Source organism: Mytilus californianus, unplaced genomic scaffold (genome assembly GCF_021869535.1).
Source record: "Mytilus californianus isolate M0D057914Y unplaced genomic scaffold, xbMytCali1.0.p SCAF_5, whole genome shotgun sequence".
Lineage (NCBI taxonomy): Eukaryota > Metazoa > Mollusca > Bivalvia > Mytilida > Mytilidae > Mytilus > Mytilus californianus.
The window spans coordinates 27,427,955-27,453,481 of record NW_026262701.1 but is presented as its reverse complement, the minus strand read 5'-3'; the positions used below and the strand labels follow the sequence as shown (position 1 = coordinate 27,453,481).

The window sequence follows — 25,527 nt, the reverse complement described above, 5'->3', positions numbered from 1 at the left end:
ACCGTTCTAGAGTTATGCCATTTACAAATGAAAGACTTGCTGATTTTTTTGTTTTCGTTCTCTAACTTGAGTTTGCCTCAACTAAATGTTATGAAACTTATCCACAATGTTTATTACCACAAAACACCGATCAAATTTGAATTTTAGTGGTGTCACTTTCACCATTCTAAAGCTATGCCCCTTTACAAATGGAAACATTGCTAAAATATTAGGTTTTGTTCTCTAACTTTAGTTTGCCTCAACCAAATGTTATGAAACATATGAACAATGCTAATTACCACAATACACAGATCAAGTTTGAATTTTGTTGGCGTCACTTTTACCGTTCTAGAGTTATGCCCCTTTACAAATCTCAAAATTGCTGAAATATTTGTTTCTGTTCACTAACTTTAGTTTGCCTCAACAAAATGTTATGAAACATATGCGCAATGCTAATTACCACAAAACACAGATAAAGATTGAATTTTGGTGGTGTCACTTCTACTGTTCTAGAGTTATGCCCCTTTAGAAATGGAAAAATTGCTGAATTTTTCGTTTCTGTTCTCTAATTTAAGTTTACGTCAACTAAATGTTATGAAACTTATAAACAATGCTTATTACCCATGGACACATTCCCCATTTATTTTTAATAAATTTTCCATTTTTTTCCATTGCGGTTATTCTGGTCATGAGGGCCATGCATTTTACCCGACATGCCTGCAGGTGACAACTTGAGACGTGGAACTATAAATGTAAAATTGTTGAAGCGCAAGTACAAATGTTAAGTATAATCATCATGCTCCATTTTATCGTGCAAGTTACAATTTCTAATATCTGCATACATGCCATAAAATTATTTCATAATGCGGTATTTACATTTGTTTCAGATTTTATAACGGGGAATTATATAGTTACAGCAAAGTGTGAAGTTTGAATCACGACGAGAAGCAACAAAACTTTGGAGTACTAAGTACAAGCCATACTATTATCATTGAGGCTCGGCGCGGTCAAATAGAAGTAAAAAACACCAAAATAGCTCAAAAATCGTGGGTTAAAACAAAACCTAGATATGTCAAAGTATCGATCTAAATTCGTTGTTACGAAGAGCACAGAAACTGATGTTGAAATCTCGGCCGAAGTATATCAACGCGAGAACAGGATATCAATGGTTATCAACAGTGCGAAAAATCAAGTACTAAAGCTCAGACAATCAGTTAGTGACTTAAAAGATCAAAATGTCAACGTCGTCAAGCAAGTAAGGGATTTTCGAAGAAAATTAGATGAACAATTGAATTATTTACAAGAACAGCTTTTAAATGAAATAAGATATGAATACAACGTATGCACGAATGAAATGATAGAGCATGAAAAAGATTTACAAACTCAAACAGATCGAATTCAGAGACTAGCTAAAGACCAGTCCAAATTGAAACCCGAAACTGCATCAGAACTGATAACTGCAACAGAAACACTTGAAAAGACAATTTCTTCACAAAATGAAAAAGTAACAATCATGCAGAAAAATAGTGTACGAGTTGAATATAACCCAACCCTGAAATCAATATTAGAAAACGCACAAGACTTCGGTAGGTTTATGGTTACCAAAGATTCAATATTGAATAACAACATTGTACGAAATCATTCGTTCAAGACGAAAGCTGATTTCGACGCTATTAAGCTGGTATTTGAAAAGAAAATAGAAATTCCTATTCCAAATAAAGGATACAGTTATATAATGGATTGTGTACTTCTAAAAAACAAAGATATGGTGTTTGCAGACAGGATAAATAAACGTTTGGTTATACATAAAGGTACAGGTGCATTTAGTCATGAAATAAGACTCCCAAAACCGCCACATTACATCACAGCAGTTGACAATGAAAAGTTGGCAATTTCATATGGGAAACCGTTTAGCAATATTGACGTTATAAATACAGTTACCTGTGAGACAGAGTCTACTATAACAGGATGTGTTACGGATTGGAGTATGGGGATATCCTACAGTAACGGGAAATTATATGTAGTTGACGATGGTTCTGCTATTCAAGAAATAACGCTTGATGGAAAAGTGACAAACAGCATTCCACTTAACGGTAATGTTACATCAAATCGCAAAGAAGACGTCGCGAAAAAAGGCAACACACCATGCGTTCATCATTTAACCGCCCACCAAAATAAGATATACTACGCGTCCACGTTAAATGACACCCTGTATTGTTATGACAATACCGGAAAAGAGCTGTGGTCATTCAGTGATAGCGAGATTATAGGTGAATGCACCTCGCCTCCGCTAGCAGTAGATGGTAATGGTAATGTGATTTTAGTGAATCACGAGAGTGATTATAAGATAATGATAATATCTGCCGATGGCAAGAAAATCAAATATTTGCCGCTGGGAAAAGATGATTTTATGCCAAATGGGATATCGTTTGATGAAAACAAACAAATGCTTTTGATTTGTGACCATCGTTCACATGCCATACTTTTCAATGTAAGACAAAATACTTTTGAGAAAAAAGTATCATAATACTCTATATGAATTTCGAATCACTTAGAATGGAATACTTCAACAAGTGAGAGAAATTTTGGTCAACCAAAAACTAAAAATCTTCAACTGCAAACGTACAGCTTCTAAAAAGGGATAATGTAACATCGTAGGTAAAGGAAGGAAAGACAAACATCATCGGAAATAGAAGGAAATAAAAACATCATCGGAAATAGAAAAATTTAATAGACGAAAAATTCTAAAAGAAATAATGGTTTAGCAACACGAATCGTGCAATATGTTTTTAAGAATGATGCATTATAATAAACAAAAAAAATAGCAATGGACAGTTCACAACATACCATACCAATCGGCCTAAAAGTCATTTTTGTTAGTATGATCGATACACTATAGGGCTTGTTTCAACGTTTATAAAGCAATGCAAATTAAACTTATACCTGTTGACAATGACATGCTCGGATATATACTGTGTTTTGCGCCCTGTGATGAATATTTTTTATGCAATCAGATGTGGTGTTTTCCTCCCAAGTGGTGGAGATAATTAGTTTATATTTTTTTTCAAAATCATGTTAATGTAGCGTCATTGGTATAGAGATTTAGGACAAATGTAGGTCATCATAAAAGAATAAACATTACGATAACTACTAAGATCAGGTAAATAAACAAAGATAAAGAGTTCGACAAAATTCTGCGGCTTTATTATAGGTCAATTACATTGTCGGTTAACTTATTCATATTTTAAAGGTCAATAGCATTGCTGGGTCTTTCATATTTTACAGAACAATAACATTGGCGGGTCTTCATATTTTACAGGATACTGCAATCCATATATAATTTTTTTTTAATTTAAATTATATAATTATAATATTTTTCATATAAGGCATTTGAAAATTTGAAGGTTACAAAATACAAAATAGCAAACTGTGTCGTTTGATTATGGCTGTTAGTAAGAGTTGTTTTTGAGTATCTTTTGGCATAATAAACAAAATCAGCGAGAAAACTGTCATATTTTTCATAATTAACTTTTCGAATATTACTGATGTGATGAAAATAAAGTAATATCAAACAGGAGACCTTGTAAGTGATCTTTAAAATATTTTAGAATATATAACGTACTTTACAACTCAAGTCGATATTTGTATTAGATACACCTTTGGGGCGTTAGCCCGAATGAGTGTATCTAATTTACACAATAAGGCAACCAATGAGAACTGATATTTGTTACGTAATAATGTCAAGATGGCGTGAATATCTTATGAAACAATAACCAGTTATCAACATGATTGACTGTGCATGGTCGACATCTAGTGACAATTTATAACCAGTTATCAACATGATTGACTGTGCATGGTCGACATCTAGTGACAACTATAACCAGTTATCAACATGATTGACTGTGCATGGTCGACATCTAGTGACAATTATAACCAGTTATCAACATGATTGACTGTGCATGGTCGACATCTAGTGACAATTATACATATTCAGAACAAGAACAAATCAAACAATATAAATTCAGCAAGAAAAAATTTGAAGAGTATTTTTCTGGATTTACCTTCATCTAGATCTCTCAAACTCGAAAAATACGTAGGGTCAATTTGTATTTGTTTCTCTCACACAATTAAATCTGAAAATTGTTTAAACCTACTGATAATCGAATATTATAGACTCCACATAATAAACTTACACAAATTATCAATTTTACAAATTTTGAATAAAATGAAAATGTAATTTAGCACATGTTGCTTTTGAAGACAATTTTGCAAACTTTAATTTTTTTGGCAAAATTGAGCACTATAATGCTGGATCATTTTTATGTTAAAAACGAGATTAATAAACGTAATGTCGTATAGGCATACATTGACATAGCAACTTTAACATAACATGTTTTTCCAGCATACATGAGACATACCCGCTGACAAATTAAGTATAGTGATTCCCATTATAACCCAAGGATAGTTATATAACTAGTTAGCGACATGATTGACTGTGCATGGCCGACATCCAGTGTCAATTATCTCATACATAATCAGAACAAGAACAAATCACAACAATATAAATTTAGCAAGAAATGTGTGTCAATTTGTTTGCCACTGTAAATAAGTTGTTTTTGGATCGTATCTAAATGCAGGGGTTTTATAAACAACAAAACCGTAAAATTGTTATATGATATCCCGTTTGTAATCAGAAATCTACAGATATAGTTAAATTTCTAAATCAAATCTTTGTATCTATGAACGAATTTGGTACAAGTTTGAAGTGATTTATGGTATAAACAACATCACTGACTTGATAATTTCTAGTTATACATGCATAGAAATCTTAAACGTCACTACAGACATTGTCATATCGAACGAGTTGGGAAATATACACACCGAAAGCGGAGTCAAAAGATACATTACCGTCAAAAAAGAGGCCGTTTGTTTTAAATTCATAACAACAACAAAACAGCAAAAACATTCGGAGATATTCAGAAGACATAGTTTGTAGTTGACATTCGTTTGTCATTTTGTTATACCGGATTATGAAAAAATGACACATGGATTTACCTACAGATTTAAAGTAAAATGTACTTTTTATACGACCGTAAAAATATTTTTGGGTTCGTATAATCCTATGATGTCGTCGTCGTCGACCGAAGATACATTTGGTTTCCGGACAATAACTTTAGTTTAAGTGAACGGATCTCTATAGAATTTTACAAGAAGGTTCAATACCACAAAAGGAAGCTTAAGGTTGGGATTGATTTTGGGGGTACCAACAGTTTAGGAATTGGGGGCCAAAAAGGGGCCAAAAATAAGCATTTGTGTAGTTTCCAGACAATAACTTGTGTGCATGTGTATGGATCTCTCTGACGTTGTACCACAATGTTTCATATCACCACAAAGGGAAGGCTGGGATTGAGTTTGGGGGTTATTGCCGCAAACATGCAAGAATTAGGGGCAAAAAAGGGGCCAAAAACAAGCATTTTTCTAGTTTCAAGACAATAACTTTTTTTTAAGTGTGTGGATCGCTCTAAAATTGTACTACAAGGTTCCATACTACAAAGGGAAGGCTTGGATTGAGTGTGGGGGTCATTGCTCCAAGGGGGGGGGGGGTTCAAAAAGTTTGGGGGGGTTCTAATTTTTTTAAGGGGTTCATATTTTTTTTTTCAAAATTTTTCAAATTTCAAATTTTTGAAAAGTTTCAAGAAGGAATCTTCCATTGCACAGTATTGAGCAATAGATTTTTAAGATCTTTGACCACATTTCTTTTGTGTCTGAAACCTATATTATGTCAAAAATTTGATCACAATCCAAATTCAAACAGTATCAAGCTTGAATATTGTGTCCAACTGTTCAGGGTTCGACCTCTGCGGTCGTATCAGGCTGTGCTCAGCGAAGCATTTTATTGAATATCATATTTGAATTGGAGTGTGATCCATGTTTAAAGTGAGCAATTGTGGTAATATGAGGGGAACAATACCTATTTATAACTGTTAACGACCATTTTGATAAAATCAAAATCTACAGAATTCTTACAAATATAATTAAAACAACAACAAAAAAAAAACACTTGTCAATGACAGTCACCCTCTTTCTCATCTGTAGTAGGATAAACGAAAACACTTTACAATTCGTACAAAAATACAACAAAACATGCTCTTAGTAATTAAACAAAAGTTCCTCTTCTAAACATAAAAAAACCGGGTGGGATCATTGTCCAACCTATTTGTTATATAAATGAAATCAGAGAAAGATTGGTTACAGTAGCCTAGTCGAATACATACATTAATTTTGTTTAGAAAAACACAATCCCAATGGATTTGAGAAACGTACTAAATAATAAAATGTTTATGTTCTGTTTCTGAAGGAAGGGACCATACACATGAATTTAACTGTAGTACAGTGGTGGTTGTCGTTGGTCCATGTTCTGTTTCTGAAGGAAGGGACCATACAAATAAATTTAACTGTAGTACAGTGGTGGTTGTCGTTGGTCCATGTTCTGTTTCTGGAGGACCATACAAATGAATTTAACTGTAGTACAGTGGTGGTTGTCGTTGGTCCATGTTCTGTTTCTGAAGGAAGGGACTATACAAATAAATTTAACTGTAGTACAGTGGTGGTTGTCGTTGGTCAATGTCTGTTTCTGGATGATCATACAAATAAATTTAACTTTAAAACAGTGGTGGTTGTCGTTGGTCCATGTCTGTTTCTTGAGGATCAAACAAATAAATTTAACTGTAGTACAGTGGTGGTTGTCGTTGGTCCATGTTCTGTTTCTGGAGGAAAGAACCATACAAATGAATTTAACTGTAGTACAGTGATGATTGTCGTTGGTCCATGTTCTGTTTCTGGAGGAAAGGACCATAAAAATGTATGTAACTGTAGTAGAGTGGTGGTTGTCGTTGGTCCATGTTCTGTTTCTGGAGGAAGGGACGATACAAATGAATTTTACTGTAGTACAGTGGTGGTTGTCGTTGGTCCATGTTCTGTTTTTGGAGGAAGTGACCATAAAAATGAATTGAACTGTAGTACAGTGGTGGTTGTCGTTGGTCCATGTTCTGTTTCTGGGGGAAGGGACCATACAAATGAATTTAACTGTAGCACAGTGGTGGTTGTCGTTGGTCCATGTTCTGTTTCTGGAGGAAGGGACCATACAAATGAATTTAACTGTAGTACAGTAGTAGTTGTCATTGGTCCATGTTCTGTTTCTGGAGGACTATACAAATGAAGATAACTGTAGTACAGTGGTGGTTGTCGTTGGTCCATGTTCTGTTTCTAGAGGATCATACAAATAAATTTAACTGTAGTACAGTGGTGGTTGTCGTTGGTCCATGTTCTGTTTCTGGAGGACCATACAAATGAATTTAACTGTAGTACAGTGGTGGTTGTCGTTGGTCCAAGTCTGTTTCTGGAGGAAGGGACTATACAAATGAATTTAACTGTGGAACAATGGTGGTTGTCGTTGGTCCATGTTCTGTTTCTGGAGGACCATACAAATGAATTTAACTGTAGTACAGTGGTGGTTGTCGTTGGTCCATGTTCTGTTTCTAGAGGATCATACAAATGAACTTAACTGTAGTACAGTGGTGGTTGTCGTTGGTCCATGTTCTGTTTCTGGAGGACCATACAAATGAATTTAACTGTAGTACAGTGGTGGTTGTCGTTGGTCCATATTCTGTTTCTGGAGGAAGAGACCATACAATTGAATTTAACTGTAGTACAGTTGTGGTTGTAATTGGTCCATGTCTGTATCTGAAGGAAGGGACTATACAAATGAATTTAACTGTAGTACAGTTGTGGTTGTCATTGGTCCATGTCTGTTTCTGAAGGAAGGGACTATACAAAAAAATTTAACTGTAGTACAGTGGTGGTTGTCGTTGGTCCATGTCTGTTTCTGGAGGATCATACAAATAAATTTAACTGTAGTACAGTGGTGGTTGTCGTTGGTCAATGTTCTGTTTCTGGAGGGATGGATCATACAAATAAATTTAACTGTAGTACAGTGGTGGTTGTCGTTGGTCCATGTTCTGTTTCTGGAGGAAGGATCCATACAAACGAATATAATTGTAGTACAGTGATGGTTGTCGTTGGTCCATGTTCTGTTTCTGGAGGACTATACAAATGAAGTTAACTGTAGTACAGTGGTGATTGTCATTGGTCCATGTTCTGTTTCTGAAGAAGGGACTATACAAATAAACTTAACTGTAGTACAGCGCTGGTTGTCGTTGGTCCATGTTCTGTTTCTGGAGGACCATACACATGAATTTAACTGTAGTACAATGGTGGTTGTCGTTGGTCCATGTTCTGTTTCGGGAGGACAATACAAATGAATTTAACTGTAGTACAGTGGTGGTTGTCGTTGGTCCATGTTCTGTTTCTGAAGGAAGGGACTATACAAATAAATTTAACTGTAGTACAGTGGTGGTTGTCGTTGGTCCATGTCTGTTTCTTGAGGATCATACATATAATTTTAACTTAAGTACAGTGGTGGTTGTCGTTAATCCATGTCTGTTTCTGGAGTATCATACAAATAAATTTAACTGTAGAACAGTGGTGGTTGTCGTTGGTCCATGTTCTGTTTCTGCAGGAAGGGACGATACAAATGAATTTTATTGTAGTACAGTGGTGGTTGTCGTTGGTCCATGTTCTGTTTCTGGAGGAAGGGACTATACAAATGAATTTAACTGTAGTACAGTGGTGGTTGTCGTTGGTCCATGTTCTGTTTCTGGAGGAAGGGACCATACAAATGAAGTTAACTGTAGTACAGTGGTGGTGGTCGTTGGTCCATGTTCGGTTTCTGGAGGAAGGGGTCATACAAATGAATTTAACTGTAGTACAGTGGTGGTTGTCGTTGGTCCATGTTCTGTTTCTAGGGGAAGGGACCATACAAATGAATTTAACTGTAGTACAGTGGTGGTTGTCGTTGGTCCATGTTCTGTTTCTGGAGGAAGGGACCATACAAATCAATTTAACTGTAGTACAGTGGTGGTTGTCATTGGTCCATGTTCTGTTTCTGGAGGACTATACAAATGAAGTTAACTGTATTACAGTGGTGATTGTCGTTGGTCCATGTTCTGTTTCTGGAGGATCATACAAATAAATTTAACTGTAGTACAGTGGTGGTTGTCGTTGGTCCATGTTCTGTTTCTGGAGGACCATACAAATGAATTTAACTGTAGTACAGTGGTGGTTGTCGTTGGTCCATGTCTGTTTCTGGAGGAAGGGACTATACAAATGAATCTAACTGTAGTACAGTGGTGGTTGTCGTTGGTCCATGTTCTGTTTCTGGAGGACCATACAAATGAATTTGACTGTAGTACAGGGTGGTTGTCGTTGGTCCATGTTCTGTTTCTGGAGGAAGGGACCATACAAATGAATTTAACTGTAGAAAGTGATGGTTGTCGTTGGTCCATGTTCTGTTTCTGGAAGAAGGGACCATACAAATCAAAATTAACTTTAGTACAGCAGTGGTTGTCGTTGGTCCATGTTCTGTTTCTGGAGGACCATACAAATGAATTTAACTGTAGTACAGTGCTGGTTGTCGTTGGTCCATGTCTGTTTCTGGAGGCAGGGACTATACAAATGAATTTAACTGTAGTACAGTGGTGGTTGTCGTTGGTCCATGTTCTGTTTCTGGAGGACCATACAAATGAATTTAACTGTAGTACAGGGGTGGTTGTCGTTGGTCCATGTTCTGTTTCTGGAGGAAGGGACCATACAAATGAATTTAACTGTAGAACAGTGATGATTGTCGTTGGTCCATGTTCTGTTTCTGGAAGAAGGGACCATACAAATCAAAATTAACTTTAGTACAGCAGTGGTTGTTGTTGGTCCATGTTTTGTTTCTGGAGGAAGGGACTATACAAATAAATTTAACTGTAGTACAATGGTGGTTGTTGTTGGTCCATGTTCTGTTTCTGGAGGACTATACAAATGAAGTTAACTGTAGTACAATGGTGGTTGTCATTGGTCAATGTTCTGTTTCTGGGGGAAGGGACCATACAAATGAATTTAACTGTAGTACAGTGGTGGTTGTTGTTGGTCCATGTTCTGTTTCTGGAGGAAGGGACCATACAAATAAATTTAACTGTAGTACAGTGGTGGTTGTCGTTGGTCCATGTTCTGTTTCTGAAGGAAGGGACCATACAAATAAATTTAACTGTAGTACAATGGTGGTTGTCGTTGGTCCATGTTCTGTTTCTGGAGGACCATACAAATATATTTAACTTTAGTACAGTGGTGGTTGTCATTGGTCCATGTTCTGTTTCTGCAGGAAAAGACCATACAAATGTATGTAACTGTAGTACAGTGGTGGTTGTCGTTAGTCCATGTTCTGTTCCTGCAGGAAGGGACAATAGAGATGAATTTTATTGTAGTACAGTGGTGGTTGTTGTTGGTCCATGTTCTGTTTCTGGAGGAAGGGACTATACAAATGAATTTAACTGTAGTACAGTGGTGGTTCCCGTTGGTCCATGTTCTGTTTCTGGAGGAAGGGACCATACAAATGAAGTTAACTGTAGTACAGTGGTGGTTGTCGTTGGTCCATGTTCGGTTTCTGGAGGAAGGGGTCATACAAATGAATTTAACTGTAGTACAGTGGTGGTTGTCGTTGGTCCATGTTCTGTTTCTAGGGGAAGGAACCATACAAATGAATTTAACTGTAGTACAGTGGTGGTTGTCGTTGGTCAATGTTCTGTTTCTGGAGGAAGGGACCATACAAATGAATTTAACTGTAGTACAGTGGTGGTTGTCATTGGTCAATGTTCTGTTTCTGGAGGACTATACAAATGAAGTTAACTGTATTACAGTGGTGGTTGTCGTTGGTCCATGTTCTGGTTCTGGAGGATCATACAAATAAATTTAACTGTAGTACAGTGGTGGTTGTCGTTGGTCCATGTTCTGTTTCTGGAGGACCATACAAATGAATTTAACTGTAGAAAGTGATGGTTGTCGTTGGTCCATGTTCTGTTTCTAGAAGAAGGGACCATACAAATCAAAATTAACTTTAGTACAGCAGTGGTTGTCGTTGGTCCATGTTCTGTTTCTGGAGGACCATACAAATGAATTTAACTTTAGTACAGTGCTGGTTGTCGTTGGTCCATATCTGTTTCTGGAGGCAGGGACTATACAAATGAATTTACCTGTAGTACAGTGGTGGTTGTCATTGGTCCATGTTCTGTTTCTGGAGGACCATACAAATGAATTTAACTGTAGTACAGTCGTGGTTGTCGTTGGTCCATGTCTGTTTCTTAAGGAAGGGACTATACAAATGAATTTAACTGTAGTACAGAGGTGGTTGTCGTTGGTCAATGTTCTGTTTCTGGAGGATCATACAAATGAATTTAACTGTAGTACAGTGGTGGTTGTCGTTCGTCCATGTTCTGTTTCTGGAGGAAGGGACCATACAAATAAATTAACTAGTAACTGTAGTACAGTGGTGGTTGTCATTGGTCCATGTTCTGTTTCTGGAGGAAGGGACCATACAAATGAATTTAACTGTAGTACAGTGGTGGTTGTCGTTGTTCCATGTTCTGTTTCTGGAGGAAGGGACCATACAAATGAATTTAACTGTAGTACAGTTGTTGTTGTCGATGGTCCATGTCTGTTTCTGGAGGAAGGGACCATACAAATGAATTTAACTGTAGTACAATGGTGGTTGTCATTTGTTCATGTTCTGTTTCTTGGGGAAGGGACCATACAAATGAATTTAACTGTAGTACAGTGATGGTTGTCGTTGGTCCATGTTCTGTTTCTGGAGGAAGGGACCATACAAATGAATTTAACTGTAGTACAGTGGTGGTTGTCGTTGTTCCATGTTCTGTTTCTGGAGGAAGGGACCATACAAATGAATTAAACTGTAGTACAGTGGTGGTTGTCGTTGATCCATGTTCTGATTTTTGGAGGAAGAGACCATACAAATGAAGTTAACTGTAGTACAGTGGGGGTTGTCGTTGGTGCATGTTCTTTTTCTGGAGGACCATACAAATGAATTTAACTGTAGTACAGTGGTGGTTGTCATTGGTCCATGTTCTGTTTCTGGAGGACCATACAAATAAATTTAACTGTAGTACAGTGGTGGTTGTCATTGGTCCATGTTCTGTTTCTGGAGGAAGGGACTATACAAATGAATTTACCTGTAGTACAGTGGTGGGTGTCATTGGTCCATGTTCTGTTTCTGGAGGAAAGGACCATACAAATGAATTCAACTGTAGTACAGTGGTGGTTGTCATTGGTCCATGTTCTGTTTCTGGAGGACTATACAAATGAAATTAACTGCAGTACAGTGGTGGTTGTCGTTGGTCCATGTTCTGTTTCTGGAGGAAAGGACCATACAAATAAATTTAACTGTAGTACAGTGGTGGTTGTCGTTGTTCCATGTTCTGTTTCTGGAGGAAGGGACCATACAAATGAATTTAACTGTAGTACAGTGGTGGTTGTCGTTGTTCCATGTTCTGTTTCTGGAGGAAGGGACCATACAAATGAATTTAACTGTAGTACCGTGGTGGTTGTCGATGGTCCATGTCTGTTTCTGGAGGAAGGGACCATACTAAAGAATTAAACTGTAGTACAGTGGTGGTTGTCGTTGATCCATGTTCTGTTTCTGGAGGAAGGGACCATACAAATGAAGTTAACTGTACTACAGTGGTGGTTGTCGTTGGTCCATGTTCTGTTTCTGGAGGACTATACAAATGAAGTTAACTGTAGTAAAGTGGTGGTTGTCATCGGGCCATGTTCTGTTTCTGGGGGAAGGGACCATACAAATGAATTTAACTGTAGTACAGTGGTGGTTGTCGTTGATCCATGTTCTGTTTCTGGAGGACTATACAAATGAAGTTAACTGTAGTACAGTGATGGTTGTCGTTGGTCCATGTTCTGTTTCTGGGGGAAGGGACCATACAAATGAATTTAACTGTAGTACAGTGGTGGTTGTCGTTGGTCCATGTTCTGTTTCTGGAGGATCATACAAATAAATTTAACTGTAGTACAGTGGTGGTTGTCGTTGGTCCATGTTCTGTTTCTGGAGGACCTTACAAATGAATTTAACTGTAGTACAGTTGTGGTTGTCGTTGGTCCATGTCTGTTTCTGGAGGAAGGGACTATACAAATGAATTTAACTGTAGTACAGTGGTGGTTGTCGTTGGTCCATGTTCTGTTTCTTGATAACCATTCAAAAGAATTTAACTGTAGTACAGTGCTGGTTGTCGTTGGTCCATGTTCTGTTTCTGGAGGAAGGGACCATACAAATGAATTTACTAGTAACTGTAGTACAGTGATGGTTGTCGTTGGTCCATGTTCTGTTTCTGGAGGAAGGGACCATACAAATGAATTTAACTGTAGTACAGTGGTGATTGTCTTTGGTCCATGTTCTGTTTCTGGAGAAAGGGACTATGCAAATAAATTTAACTGTAGTACAGTGGTGGTTGTCGGCATTAAATGTATAATGTAATTTAATAAAATCAAGACCTCTGTATTTTATTTAAAGAAAATACCTGCATAGATCTTCAGGTTTATGCATACGATGGAATATCATATGGTGACAAAAACCAGTAATAATACGATTACATAAACATTATTTGTCTACCATTCAATCCATTGTTTGTTTATTTCTTCATTCATATAAATTCAGATTTCCGTAGTACAGTTGCCATCTCGCCAAAATATTTTTTTACCTAACTAACGTAAAATGGTTACAACCTTCATCTCTTACCTGGTCTTCATTCTAGTGGTCCTGGACTTGATTTTAGTTAGGATAAGGAGGATGCGTGCATTATAGAAATCTTCTATCAGTAAATGGTCATATCTGTCTTTGTATCCAGTCTTTAGATTTGATAGATATTTTTCATGGAATAAGTTTCATTTACTCATGTCACATTCATTTTTTCAATGATTGATGAGCTACCACCTTAACAATACATAGGGACCTCGGTGGTCGAGTGGTCTAAGTAGTTTATCTACCAGGTCAGTAGCATACTGTATCACTAGCCTGCCAGTACTGAGTTTGTCAGTTCGAACCCCGCACGTGGCAGGTACTTTCTACTTCAACCATAATTGACCAGGCTTGTCAGTTTTCCTGTCCAAGTTCGATGGTTCTCTCCGGTCACTCCGGCTTCCTCCGCCAATGAAAACTGACCACAACTATATAGAAAAACAGTGCTGAAAGTATTGTTAAACACCAACAATCAATCAATCAATATTAACAATACGAAGAAATAAAATCCAAAACAATTAGTTCTCTGTTAATTTTAGGTTGCTTTGAATATTGAACGTTCAAAAGTTCGAAAATATAAAACAAGTAAAATCTTTTTTGTCTCATTTCTATTGCTTTCCATTCATATGTCATACGCTTCACTATTACAGAAGAAAGCTTGATTTTGAGTTGAATGACAATTATAACAATTGCATGAGACAAGTAAAAAGTGTTATAATGCCTTTATTTTTCATTATCCAATATATGTGGTACATATGAAATTTCGTCCATAGATTTCAAACTTTTACTAACTTTTATTTGTTTCAATAAAACGTTTGAATTGTTTATACACTTACATTATATCTGGAGCAAAATTTCAAACGAGGTAGTTTCAGTAATGCTTATTGCCCAATGTGCATTGCCCTTGTAAAGACATTGTCTAGAATTACATTCCAGGTTTGATACTATCGTTGGATATAGTTTCCATGAGCTAGTGTCCATTTAAGAGACTTATTTAATAAGATTGAAATTGTCATGGCAGAAGGCTTTTTAGGAATTTTGTAAGGATTTGTTGGCTATACCATTTCATCTGTTTGTACTAGAATTTAAACATACCGTCGAACAATATTTCGTATTATCATTAGTGTTCTTTTTTTTCAGAACACATCCATGGAAAAGTTAACTTCAGCGGTTTGGTTTATAATTGCGTTTTGTTTGCAATTCCACTCTGTGCTTAAGGTCAAGAAATATGGACTAGGTTAGTAACAGCAGTAAAAATTATAGAAAAGTCTACCTTAACTTGGAAGTTAAACGTATGTATCAGTCATGATGTGGTAGTTGCTGTTACACTGATTTCATTTTGCTGAAACAGTAATTCCAAGACATTTATGTGTTCTCAAGTAATAGATACATAACATAGCAATTATAACAGGTGGTGCATCCAAAGCGCTTCTATAGATTCACCTTCATCAGGAACGCTCAAAAGCAAATAATAGAAAATCCGGGATGTATAAATCCTAGACCTACATTGTACATAAACAAAAGGGAATAAAACAAATAGCAAAAACCGACAACGATAAACTGTGCCTGAGAAAGTTGAAACCTTAGTTTTGTAATTCATCATAAATTCATTCACGGAAAATTTTAGAAATGTATGTTATAAATCATTTTGTTGGCGAAGCACTGACTTCCAAGGGAAAGATACTCTAGGTGTCTAACAGTCCATTATCAGTGTTATCGACACAAAGCTATTAAAATAAAGAAACCTGGGACCGAAGCGCTATTCTGGATTGATCTTTATCGGGAACGCTCAAAGCAAAATACTTGAAAACAAATCATGTATAATTACCAAAATACGTGGAGAGCTATATGACAATGTTTTATTTTTAATAAAAACCTGTAATTCAGCGGTTGTTATTGGTTGCTGTCTGTCATATTTGTTATTTGTTGTTTACAATTCAAACGAGAAAACCAACGATCTGATGTTTGGTTATTAATCAGATCGTTGGTTTTCTCGTTTGAATTGTTCTTACATTTTTTCATGTCGATGCCTTGTTTAGCAGACTTCATGGAATCGTTTTGTCTCTGGTGGATAGTTTTGTAATTGCCAATCATACAACATCTATGTTTTTTTTATATGGAGCACTATAGTTTTTGCAAGTGTTCCGAAAAATAATCTTTTTTGCCTGTGAATAGATAAACACAAAGTAAAATCATTTTGTGAATATCTTTTTGAGCGACTGTTATGGTCTTTTATTTCTAAACATGTGTATGTATATGATTTTCATATACTATAGTATTTTTTTTTCCATTTTTAGCATCCAATCGGTAACACGACTTTTGAGCAAGAACTCTTTATCCATCCGGTGCTCCCGAATTCATTCCAAGTATTGGCGGGGTTCGTGCTGCTAAATAAAAAAGGTTTTTGGTACGGTTTTTTGTGAACAGTTTTTTATTTTAAGTCGTGTTTTTATTGAAGGTATAACTTCAACGCCCCTTGGTATATTATCCCTCTGTTTACTAAACTTTTAGTCATTTTGTTTCATTATAACATATGAATCGGGTACATTGAAAATCAAAACAAGGTTGGGTTACTTATAGAATATTGAAGATTTATCGGATAGACAGTAGGGAGTACTTTAGATTTAATGGGTAATTTAGTCCCTATCGTACCTTCTCCTAACAGAGTACACTTATAGCCAGGACTATTTATTACTGTCGATTCCTAACTCAATAATATATATAAAAAGCGTAACAGATGACCCCAAAAATATCTACTTTTATTCTTTTAAATTTTTACAGAGGAAAATAGAATAATTATAATCGGAGCTGGTGTTGCTGGAATAGCTGCTGCAACAACCCTACATGAAATGGGACACAGTAATATCCTTATTTTAGAAGGGTCGAGTCGTGTTGGTGGTCGCTTGAAAGAGGTTGAATTAGGTGAATTTACTGTTGAGACTGGAGCTCAATGGATTCATGGTCTTGATAAAAATCCCGTTTTGGAGTTGATCAGACAGCATAATGTATCTTACCGAAGCACGGATTACGAAGACTTCCTGATATACGATGAAAATGCAACAGCGATAACCGACAAAAGTCAAAGTGTATATGAAACATTTGAGACAGCACAAACAAATCTTGAGAAAATTCGGGCTTCGATGTTATCTCACCAAACACCTGATACAACTCTTAGATAAGTCTTAAAAACTTCCGGTTGGATTCCAAAGTCGCCGTTGGATGATGCTATTGAATATTATGACATCGATTTTGAATACACTTACTCACCAGATGCTACATCAGCCAAATACGGCACTGACAAGCCAAATTATAAAGCTTCAAATAGCACCCCTGGTGTAGACGGGATGGTTTCTGATCTTCGTGGATATTCATATCCGTTTCGTAAACTTTTATCAAAAACCTTACGTTCATCACGTGACAGTGCAATATTATTAAATAAAGTAGTGACACATGTCCATCAAAAAGGTAATCACGTGTCTGTCCGAACGAGCGATGATAAATCGTATGCTGCCAAGTACGTTATCAGCACAGTAAGTGTCGGTGTTATGCAGAGTAGATTGATTCAATTTGAACCTTCTTTACCAAAATGGAAAATGAATAGCTTTGATCAATTTCAAATGGGGGTATTTACACATATGTATTTTCAATTCCCATTTACATTTTGGGATGATAAAGAATACATTATATACGCAAGTTCAAGACGTGGCTACTACACAATATGGGTAAATATCGAAAAGCTTTTTCCCAATTCAAGGATTCTTCAAGCAACATTAGTTGGAGAAGAAGCAAGAAGAATCGATAGAATGTTAGATGAAGATATCAAGAATGAAGTTGTGTCCGTTCTGCGAAAAATATTCTTTAAGAAAAACATCGTTATACCTGAACCTGACGCTTATGTCATTCCAAGATGGCTCTCTGATCCTTTGTTTAAGGGGTCTTTTAGTAACTGGACACCTGGATTCACCGAAGACATGAAAATAACATTATGCAACCCTTTTGGGAAATTATTTTTTGCAGGAGAAGCTTGTTCAAATGTTTCCTTTGGTTTTGTTCAAGGAGCGTATAAAAGTGGTAAATTGACAGCCGAAACCCTACTTGACTGTATACATGAAAGGCGTAAAAAGTGTGGGAAACCCATGCCAGAGTATAAAAGGAGATCCTTAATGATTGAAGAGAAAAATAATAATAATTAAGAACGTTCACTTTTTCAGTATTGCACTTCATAAGAGTATCAAATGGTTTGTGGTATACTTTTAGCAAATTTTGATAATATATTAGTGAGACAAACAGTATGGAATTCCAAAAATCAAAACGCACAGTTTATTCTCAGTAAACCTGTTTATTATCTTGCAGACACAAACTACTTGGTATTGTTTAGATGCCTTTGAATGTAATGACTCATATTTGTGAGAAAATCAAAATGTAGAGCGGTTTTATATATATATACATATATATACTGACGGACTTTTAGAAACGCAACACACAACATCATATTACAATATCGATGAATTACTGTTGCCTTAATTTAGAGTATTACATATGGCCCAACGAGACAAAAGTGTATGAGAAATTGGTTGAACTCCGGCACATTTTGTTTGCATTTGTTTGTATGTCTAATTTTGCAGGAGCGCATCGTTGGTGGTAGTGTATGGCATGTTGTACTGTTCAATATTTTTTGTAATATATTTATCCTTTTATGTATCATTAGTACAGATCGAAACATGCTACTTTCTTTATAAAAATGCAGTAAAACCTTACTACAATGTGTACTTCTATGAGCAACACGGTTTTGGATGGGTTTATGTTGTTCAGTCTTTAGTTTTCTGAGTTGTGTTTTGTATACTGTTTTGTCTTTTAATTTTTTGCAAGGGTGTTGTCAGTTTGTTTTTGACTTTTAAGTTTGAATGTCCCTTAGGTGTCTTCTTACTGTTATTCTCTTGTAGTTTACTGGGAAGATATAAATTACTCTAAGCCAAACAAAAAACACAAGTTGTTGGCATGTTGATGCTTTAAATTTTCTTGCCATTGCTTTGCTCTCTCGTTTAAATTTAGCCCACATCGCCTGTTAAGCAATTTATCTTGGTATGTTTTTACAATCACAAATCATGTTTGATTCGCAAATACTACACGTTTTTGCGAAAATCCATGACCTAAATGAAATTACTGAAATGAAAATTTAAATACATCTTAATTGTCAAAGAAAAAACAACAACAAAACATCCTCATCCTCATAGAAAATAAAATATTATGGAAAACACCAAGAAGAAATGTATAAACATTACAAATACGCAAGTAACTGATAGTGTCATAAAGCTTACGTTCTCTTCACACAGTAACTTCATGTATAAAGTTTAACATAATCTCCTCACCTACGGAAACCAGCTGTGTTGCTAATGACAAATGAAAAAGTCGGGTGGTAATTGCATCTTTTTATACATCAAACCAGCAATAAATGAACATATCCTTTGTCATCTGTAACAATAATAGTCCTTGAAGCTCAGGTAAGTCCTGGTGGTGTCAGTTAAAAGATGGATTCAGCTGAACCTTTTGGGACCCCTTTGCATTAATAATATTGTTGTAAATACACTACATGTAGCCATATCGGTTTAACATGTACATATGTACTTCATTGGCCAGTACTGCTTGGTATTTTCCTTTCGTAGATAAGTTCTCCGCCTACCCTCATTGTCGATGTGGTATTAAAAACATATCCACATTTCTGAATTGACTGGTCTAAAAGTCTTCGTTTTATGACATTTGTTACCTATGCCATGATTACAATATTACGTAGTTTTCATACAAGTATTTATTGCACATACACAACATATACATCTAGCATATAAATTATAATTCCGTAACATATGACGATGTATTATGTACGTTATACACTATCTTAAAATGCGCTTTTTCGTTAAGGAGCCTATTTGGTCCCGAATATTAGGTCCATTGTTTCAAGATAAAAAGCGTTTCAGGTCGATGAATAGAAATGTAAGAAATCGAAATACAATGACTTTTTTAGAGTTTTTCGTATAAAGTGTTGACAGTTACACCACAAATAGACCAAAAATAGAGATTGTTGTGAAAGTTGACACCCAGTCACCTTCGGGTTGGGGTTTGTGTTTCTCAGTCTTTAGTGTTCTATGTTGTATTTTGTGTACTGTTGTTTGTCTGTTGGTGTTTTTCTTTTTTAGCCATGGCGTTGTCAGTTTATTTTCGACTTATAAGTTTGAATGTCCCTTTGGTATCTTTCGCCTCTCTTTGACGAAATCATCTGGGTTTCAACCACATTTCGGTATATGAAACATAGAGCGCAGGTTTCAAGACACTAAATATTTAAGTCAGATATGTAATTTGATATAACAAACACAATGTCAAAAAAGTTTTTTTGCTGACGTATACGCTATACGTTTCCAGTCCTAAAAACCACTAGAAATTATCATGTTCTCATTGAATATCAAAGAAAACAAGAGTTATGTTATTGGTGACGTCATAAAAAGCACGTTGATTCATATATTTTCGAAAAACGAAGCATTTTTCCTCTCTAGTCATTGTTATAGCTATGATTTATTATGATTATGTCAATAAATCCTTAATTGAAATGTCAGCTTAAAAAAGGGCCATATTTGTGCTTGATCGAACCTACTCTTTTAACAAAACATTTTAAAAAATAACAAACAAAAATTCACAAAAGAGATATTTCCATTACGTAATAATAGCATTTATTAAGGCATTAATGCAGGTAAACCGTGTTATAACGCCGCGGCAAACACATTTTGAGTGGTACACAGAAATCACAGAGTCTGTCCAGCAGTCAGTATGTCTGTCTGTTCGTTTGACAGTGGTGATTATAATGCAGCTCCTCCTAAATGAATAGACGGATAAGGATATGGATGAAACTTTTCTAATTAAAGTTGCGGAATACTACATTAGGATGCATAAGAAGGAACACCGGTCCAATATGTAAAAATCGAGATTATCGAATTAACTTAATTCAATATGATGGTTAGGATATCCGTTTGTGAGTTCACTGACTGTTTTATTTTCGTATTGCCCTAAAACAAATTGACCGACAAATTGTTGTAGTAATCAAAACTTCAAAATATAAGGAAGCTGGGATTAATTGAACAAGTAAACAAGTTAAAGCATTAAGAATATATGTTATTCATAACAGAGAAGAATGTGAAAAATTAAACTGGGAGAATATTAACATTGAGAAAATCGATAAATTATATCGTTTATAGGGAAGCGTAATTTAACTTTAATCTGGAAAATACTTATTATAAAAACATTAGTTTTACCACTTTTCACATTTTTGGCAAGTGTCTGTACAGTTCCTGAGAAATATAGAAAAGATGTAGAAAGTAAATGCTATACATACATCTTGGCTCTCGGTCATAAAACTTTACTCAGTACTCGGAGTACACAATTTGTGCTCGAAACACCAAATCCAGTATTTTGATTGGTTGAATTCTTAATTTGAGTACGATAAGACCTGGGATGGTAAATAAGATAAGGTTAAAAGATACTATGATTAATTCGTATGAAGTGGGGGGGGATTACGAATAATTGGTATACAAAGTATGTTATATCTCTCAAGGCATCTTGGGTGGGTAAACTCATTAGTAATGGTATTTCAAACTGGAAGTTGATTTCTTTGATATATTGATATGGTTGGTATAAATTGGTTGATTTTTAAAATGCATTTTGAAAAGAAGAAATTCTAGATTATATCAAGCACATTCCTGAATTTTACACAGAAGTATTTAAACGTTAAGTAATATCAGGTGGTGGACAGACAAAAAAACCTATCTTTACAAAATTAAGAAAACAGGTAATTTTGGGGGAAAACTGATTAATTCTTGAATTTAGAACTATTATTTTTGAAAATTGGATAAAGAGTTACTTGATATTTGTCAATGATATTATAAATGACACAGGTGCAACATCTCAACGTTTTAATTTGCAAAATTAGGCTGTAAGAATAATTGGATAGCAGAAATTAATATTTTGAAAAAAGACATCCCAAAAGGATGGCTTCAGATGTTAAAGTCTCAAAGTTCAATTAAGAGTATTGTAAATGTTTCTAGACATAAATGGATTTAGATAGGTAATTACATTGAGGCTTCAAATTTTTCAGCAAACATTTTATACAAATCAATTTGTAAAGATAAAACTTAACCCTCAATTGGTGTTAGCAAATGGATACATATTTTACAAATTAATGTATTATATTTTTTCATGTTTTATTACTTAGAAGAGAATAAGTTAAAAAAGATATATAGATGGAAACTTTTACAATTTATATTACCAACAAAAACACTTATTTGTTAAATGGAAACAGACGAACGACGGTCTGTGTAATGTATGTAACGAAGAAGAATATTATGACCACTTTTTTCTTGTTTATTTTTATAAAATATTTTGGAAATTTAGATTTTAGCGTATAGTTAAAGCAATTAGTCTTTGGATATAAGATTTTTGACAAAAATTATTCTGGTCTCAACTATTTCCTAACAATTTTAGAGTTTTCTACATACAAATAATATTATGTATTTAATCAGAAATTGAAAAATGTTAATGTTTATCAAATTTTTGTTCAAGAATACATTAAAAGATATAACGAAAACAAAACAATGAAATTAAATCCATTACTGAAGTCAGTGAAAAGAAGTATAAAAAATTGAATAGATAAATACATAATGCATAAAACTTTTGTACATTTGTATTTTAAGAAATGGATATGTATATATATACATTGTATATCAACAGCTGATTACTAACTTGGGTAATGAGTGTAATATTACAGGATACATCAAGAAGAGCTTGGAATTTTAATGTAACAATGTAACAAGCATATTTGCTGAATAAATATATAAGTTAGAAAAAAAAGTAATCAAAAGTTCAACTTCAGTGAAAGTGTAGACCATGTAAGGCCAATTTCGCAGCCTTTCCTGTATCATTTGACCAGTTTGTCGGTATCTAAATAAATATACGATATTCGACATACGTTAATCGGTATCAAAATAAATATACGATATTCCACATACGTTAATTGTGACTTTAGGTTTGCGTGTTATAATTGATTTTTTGTTGTCCATCTGCTGATTGAATAATATTGGTTTATTCCTGTGATTTGACATTTCTTTTAGATCTTTTTAACACTGTCAGTAATCAATTTTCATACATTAAATTTTTATCCTGGGCATTCATGTTTGACCTTTCATACTTTTATATATGATTGGTTGATTGTTGGTTGCTTGCAAATATGAATTAATTCTGTATTGTAAAGCGTTAAAAATAATTATAACATTATGCAATGCGCTGTTGAATACTGTATGATAAATAAAATGACATACTGTTTAATTTTTCCGTCAATGTTATTTGGGCTTTACACAAAACAGGTAGGTATAATTCAATTTCCTACTCAGCTATACATGAGAAAAAGTAAAGAAGTATATGCCATGGCCATCCTCATTATAAATGTTGTATGTTTGCCCTAACCTAGCATAAATGTTTCATACAAAATTTTAAGACAATTTTAAATCAACTTTAATATTTAACGTATTGAACTTATACAATTTGATGGATTGTGAATAAAAAAAAGTTATATTTATTTATTTATTCACTAATTCGTTAATTTTTTTTTTCAATTACTGATTTGATTAATTCGTACGTCTGCATTAGGTTAATAACAACAATTAAAAACATTAGGGAAACTAAAGTGACTTAGAGTTGTACAATACTTTTCACTTTAACTGGACGTTTTGACTTATGTAATCATGAAATTTTAATTTGAAAGAAATCAACATTTATACTTTTTAAAATTCAAATTACAGTAAAATTTTCATGTTTTAATCGTAGTTTTTTTTTTCATTTTAAATATTAAACCTTTTTCTTTGCAAAATTTGTTCAACGCTGTCAAAGTTTCTTATTTCTGGGTTATAAGGTAATAAAACAAACATGGTCGGGAACAGTGATTTGCATTAAATACTAAAGGAATACGATGTATTTCGTATTTTAATGAAATATTGTTACATCTAGAAATTGACAATGAGGGTCGGTTGAAAACAAAACTTTACGACAAAAGAGATGATTTCAGCTTCCCAATTGTGAACTTTCCATTTCTATGTAGCAACATTCCAGCAGCGCCTGCATACGGAGTATATATCTCCCAATTGATACGATATTACCGGGCTTGAATTTCCTATCATGATTTCCTTGATAGAGGATTGCTGCTCACAAGGAAGCTATTAAACCAAGAGTTCCAAATGGTGAAGTTGAAATCATCCCTTCGTAAATTTTACGGACGCCATCACGAGTTGGTTGACCGTTATGGAATAACCGTTTCACAGATGATATCGGATATGTTCCTTATGTCGTAAATACAATACCCTTCCCTTTTCACGAATGTGACCTACCGAATTAGACTATTTACCGGATTTGTAATAACATAAGCAACACGACGGGTGCCACATGTGGAACAGGATCTGCTTACCCTTCCGGAACACCTGAGATCACCCCCAGTTTTTGTGGGGTTCGTGTTGCTTAGTATTTAGTTTTCTATGTTGTGTCATCTGTACTATTATTTGTTTGTTTGTCTTTTTATTTTTAGCCATGGTGCTGTCAGTTTGTTTTCGATCTATGAGTTTGACTGTCCCTCTGGTATCTTTCGTCCCTCTTTTGTAAATCAGAAACTGTTTGCCTTTTGGAAGTTACCAAGTTCATTCCCATTTTTTTGTGGGTGCATGTTGGTAATTCGTTTTGGTTTTTTATGGACTATTGTTTGTCTCGTCAGATTTCTTTTGGATATAGTATTGTCTGTTTGGCATAGATTCGAGGGATTGTCCCCTTGGTATACGTTGCCTCACTTTCGTTTTTCAATCCATTAGAACTCGATGAAATACATACTACTGTCTACAAAATTACATATGAATCATTTGTACAATTAATAAAAAATCTTTAACTGTTTTGATTGTAAATAAATAAAGGCAACAGTAGTATAGCGCTGTTCAATAGTCATAATTCGATTAAGCAAATACAAATCCGGGTAACAAACTGAAACCGAGGGAAACACATCAACTTTAAGAGGAAAACAACGGAAAAATAGAAACACTGAACTACAACAAAAGCAAACGCCAACATACTTAGAATCGGACTATCTGATAACATCTGCCATATTTCTGACATGTTACAGGACATTTTAAGAGAAAAAATGGTGGGTTTAACCTGGTTTTATGGCTAGCCAAACCTCCCGCTTATATGGCAATGTTAAAAATGCCGCTAAAATGACAACACTACGTGACAGGCATACAATACAAACAAACGCAAGAACAGTCAGCACAGAGAAATACATAAATAAATAATATAATAGTACATTACAACATATAAACCATAGAATACTAGTAACAACGGACACCTCCCATGAATTTACGACAGCACACCAGGACACCACAAACAATATATAAACTGTGCGTCACATGAATGGATCAAATTCACAAAAAGTGACGTAATTTTTATGACGTTCATATCATCACAGGTAAATTTCTAAAAATAAAATAGATTTGTTTTATTTATGGACACGTACAAGAATATTAAATTGGAATTGAGTTTGTAACGGTGTTATTCTATCTATTTTCTAAATATTTTTAAATAAAAGCGATTAAAAGAGCATTTTTTTCACTTTAAACTATAGATTCTTGAAAGTTCGTCCGATTGAAAAAAATATAACACCTCAATTTTACAGAGTGACTTCGTCAAAACGTGTTGCTCCTCTTTGCCTGTATATTTTCTTTTATTTTTGTTTACTCTTCATATTTGCACTAATTGTATTCTAATTAAAAATAAAACCA

General features: G+C 34.8%; 3 protein-coding genes across 5 annotated transcripts in view; 1 reads left to right on the top strand and 2 right to left on the bottom strand.

Moving 5' to 3' along the window:
- The window catches only part of LOC127702715 (DNA-directed RNA polymerase II subunit RPB1-like), a 519,640-nt gene that overhangs the window by 58,076 nt on the left and 436,037 nt on the right, over positions 1-25,527 (bottom strand). The gene's annotated exons all lie outside the window — the stretch shown is intronic.
- LOC127702716 (ADP-ribosylation factor-like protein 2-binding protein) overlaps positions 1-25,527 on the top strand; it is a 90,467-nt gene that overhangs the window by 21,126 nt on the left and 43,814 nt on the right. For 2 of the 3 annotated variants that reach the window (XM_052207016.1, XM_052207015.1), the window contains exon 2: positions 867-3,556. The exons of the other annotated variant lie outside the window; for it this stretch is intronic. In XM_052207016.1, the coding sequence (XP_052062976.1) occupies positions 1,049-2,506 (1,458 nt within the window). In that variant the 5' untranslated portion in view covers positions 867-1,048 and the 3' untranslated portion in view covers positions 2,507-3,556. Of the gene's footprint in view, positions 1-866; positions 3,557-25,527 lie in introns of those variants that run through there. 3 annotated transcript variants of the gene reach the window in all.
- Positions 6,919-13,619, bottom strand: LOC127701929 (mucin-2-like). Its single transcript, XM_052205899.1, has 11 exons — positions 13,611-13,619; positions 13,136-13,302; positions 12,469-12,651; positions 12,105-12,225; positions 11,691-11,825; positions 11,326-11,538; positions 9,784-9,828; positions 9,216-9,352; positions 8,446-8,484; positions 7,620-7,722; positions 6,919-7,245 (listed from the first exon to the last, which is right to left on the bottom strand). Exons 1-11 carry the CDS (start codon positions 13,617-13,619, stop codon positions 6,919-6,921), a joined length of 1,479 nt encoding a protein of 492 aa, XP_052061859.1.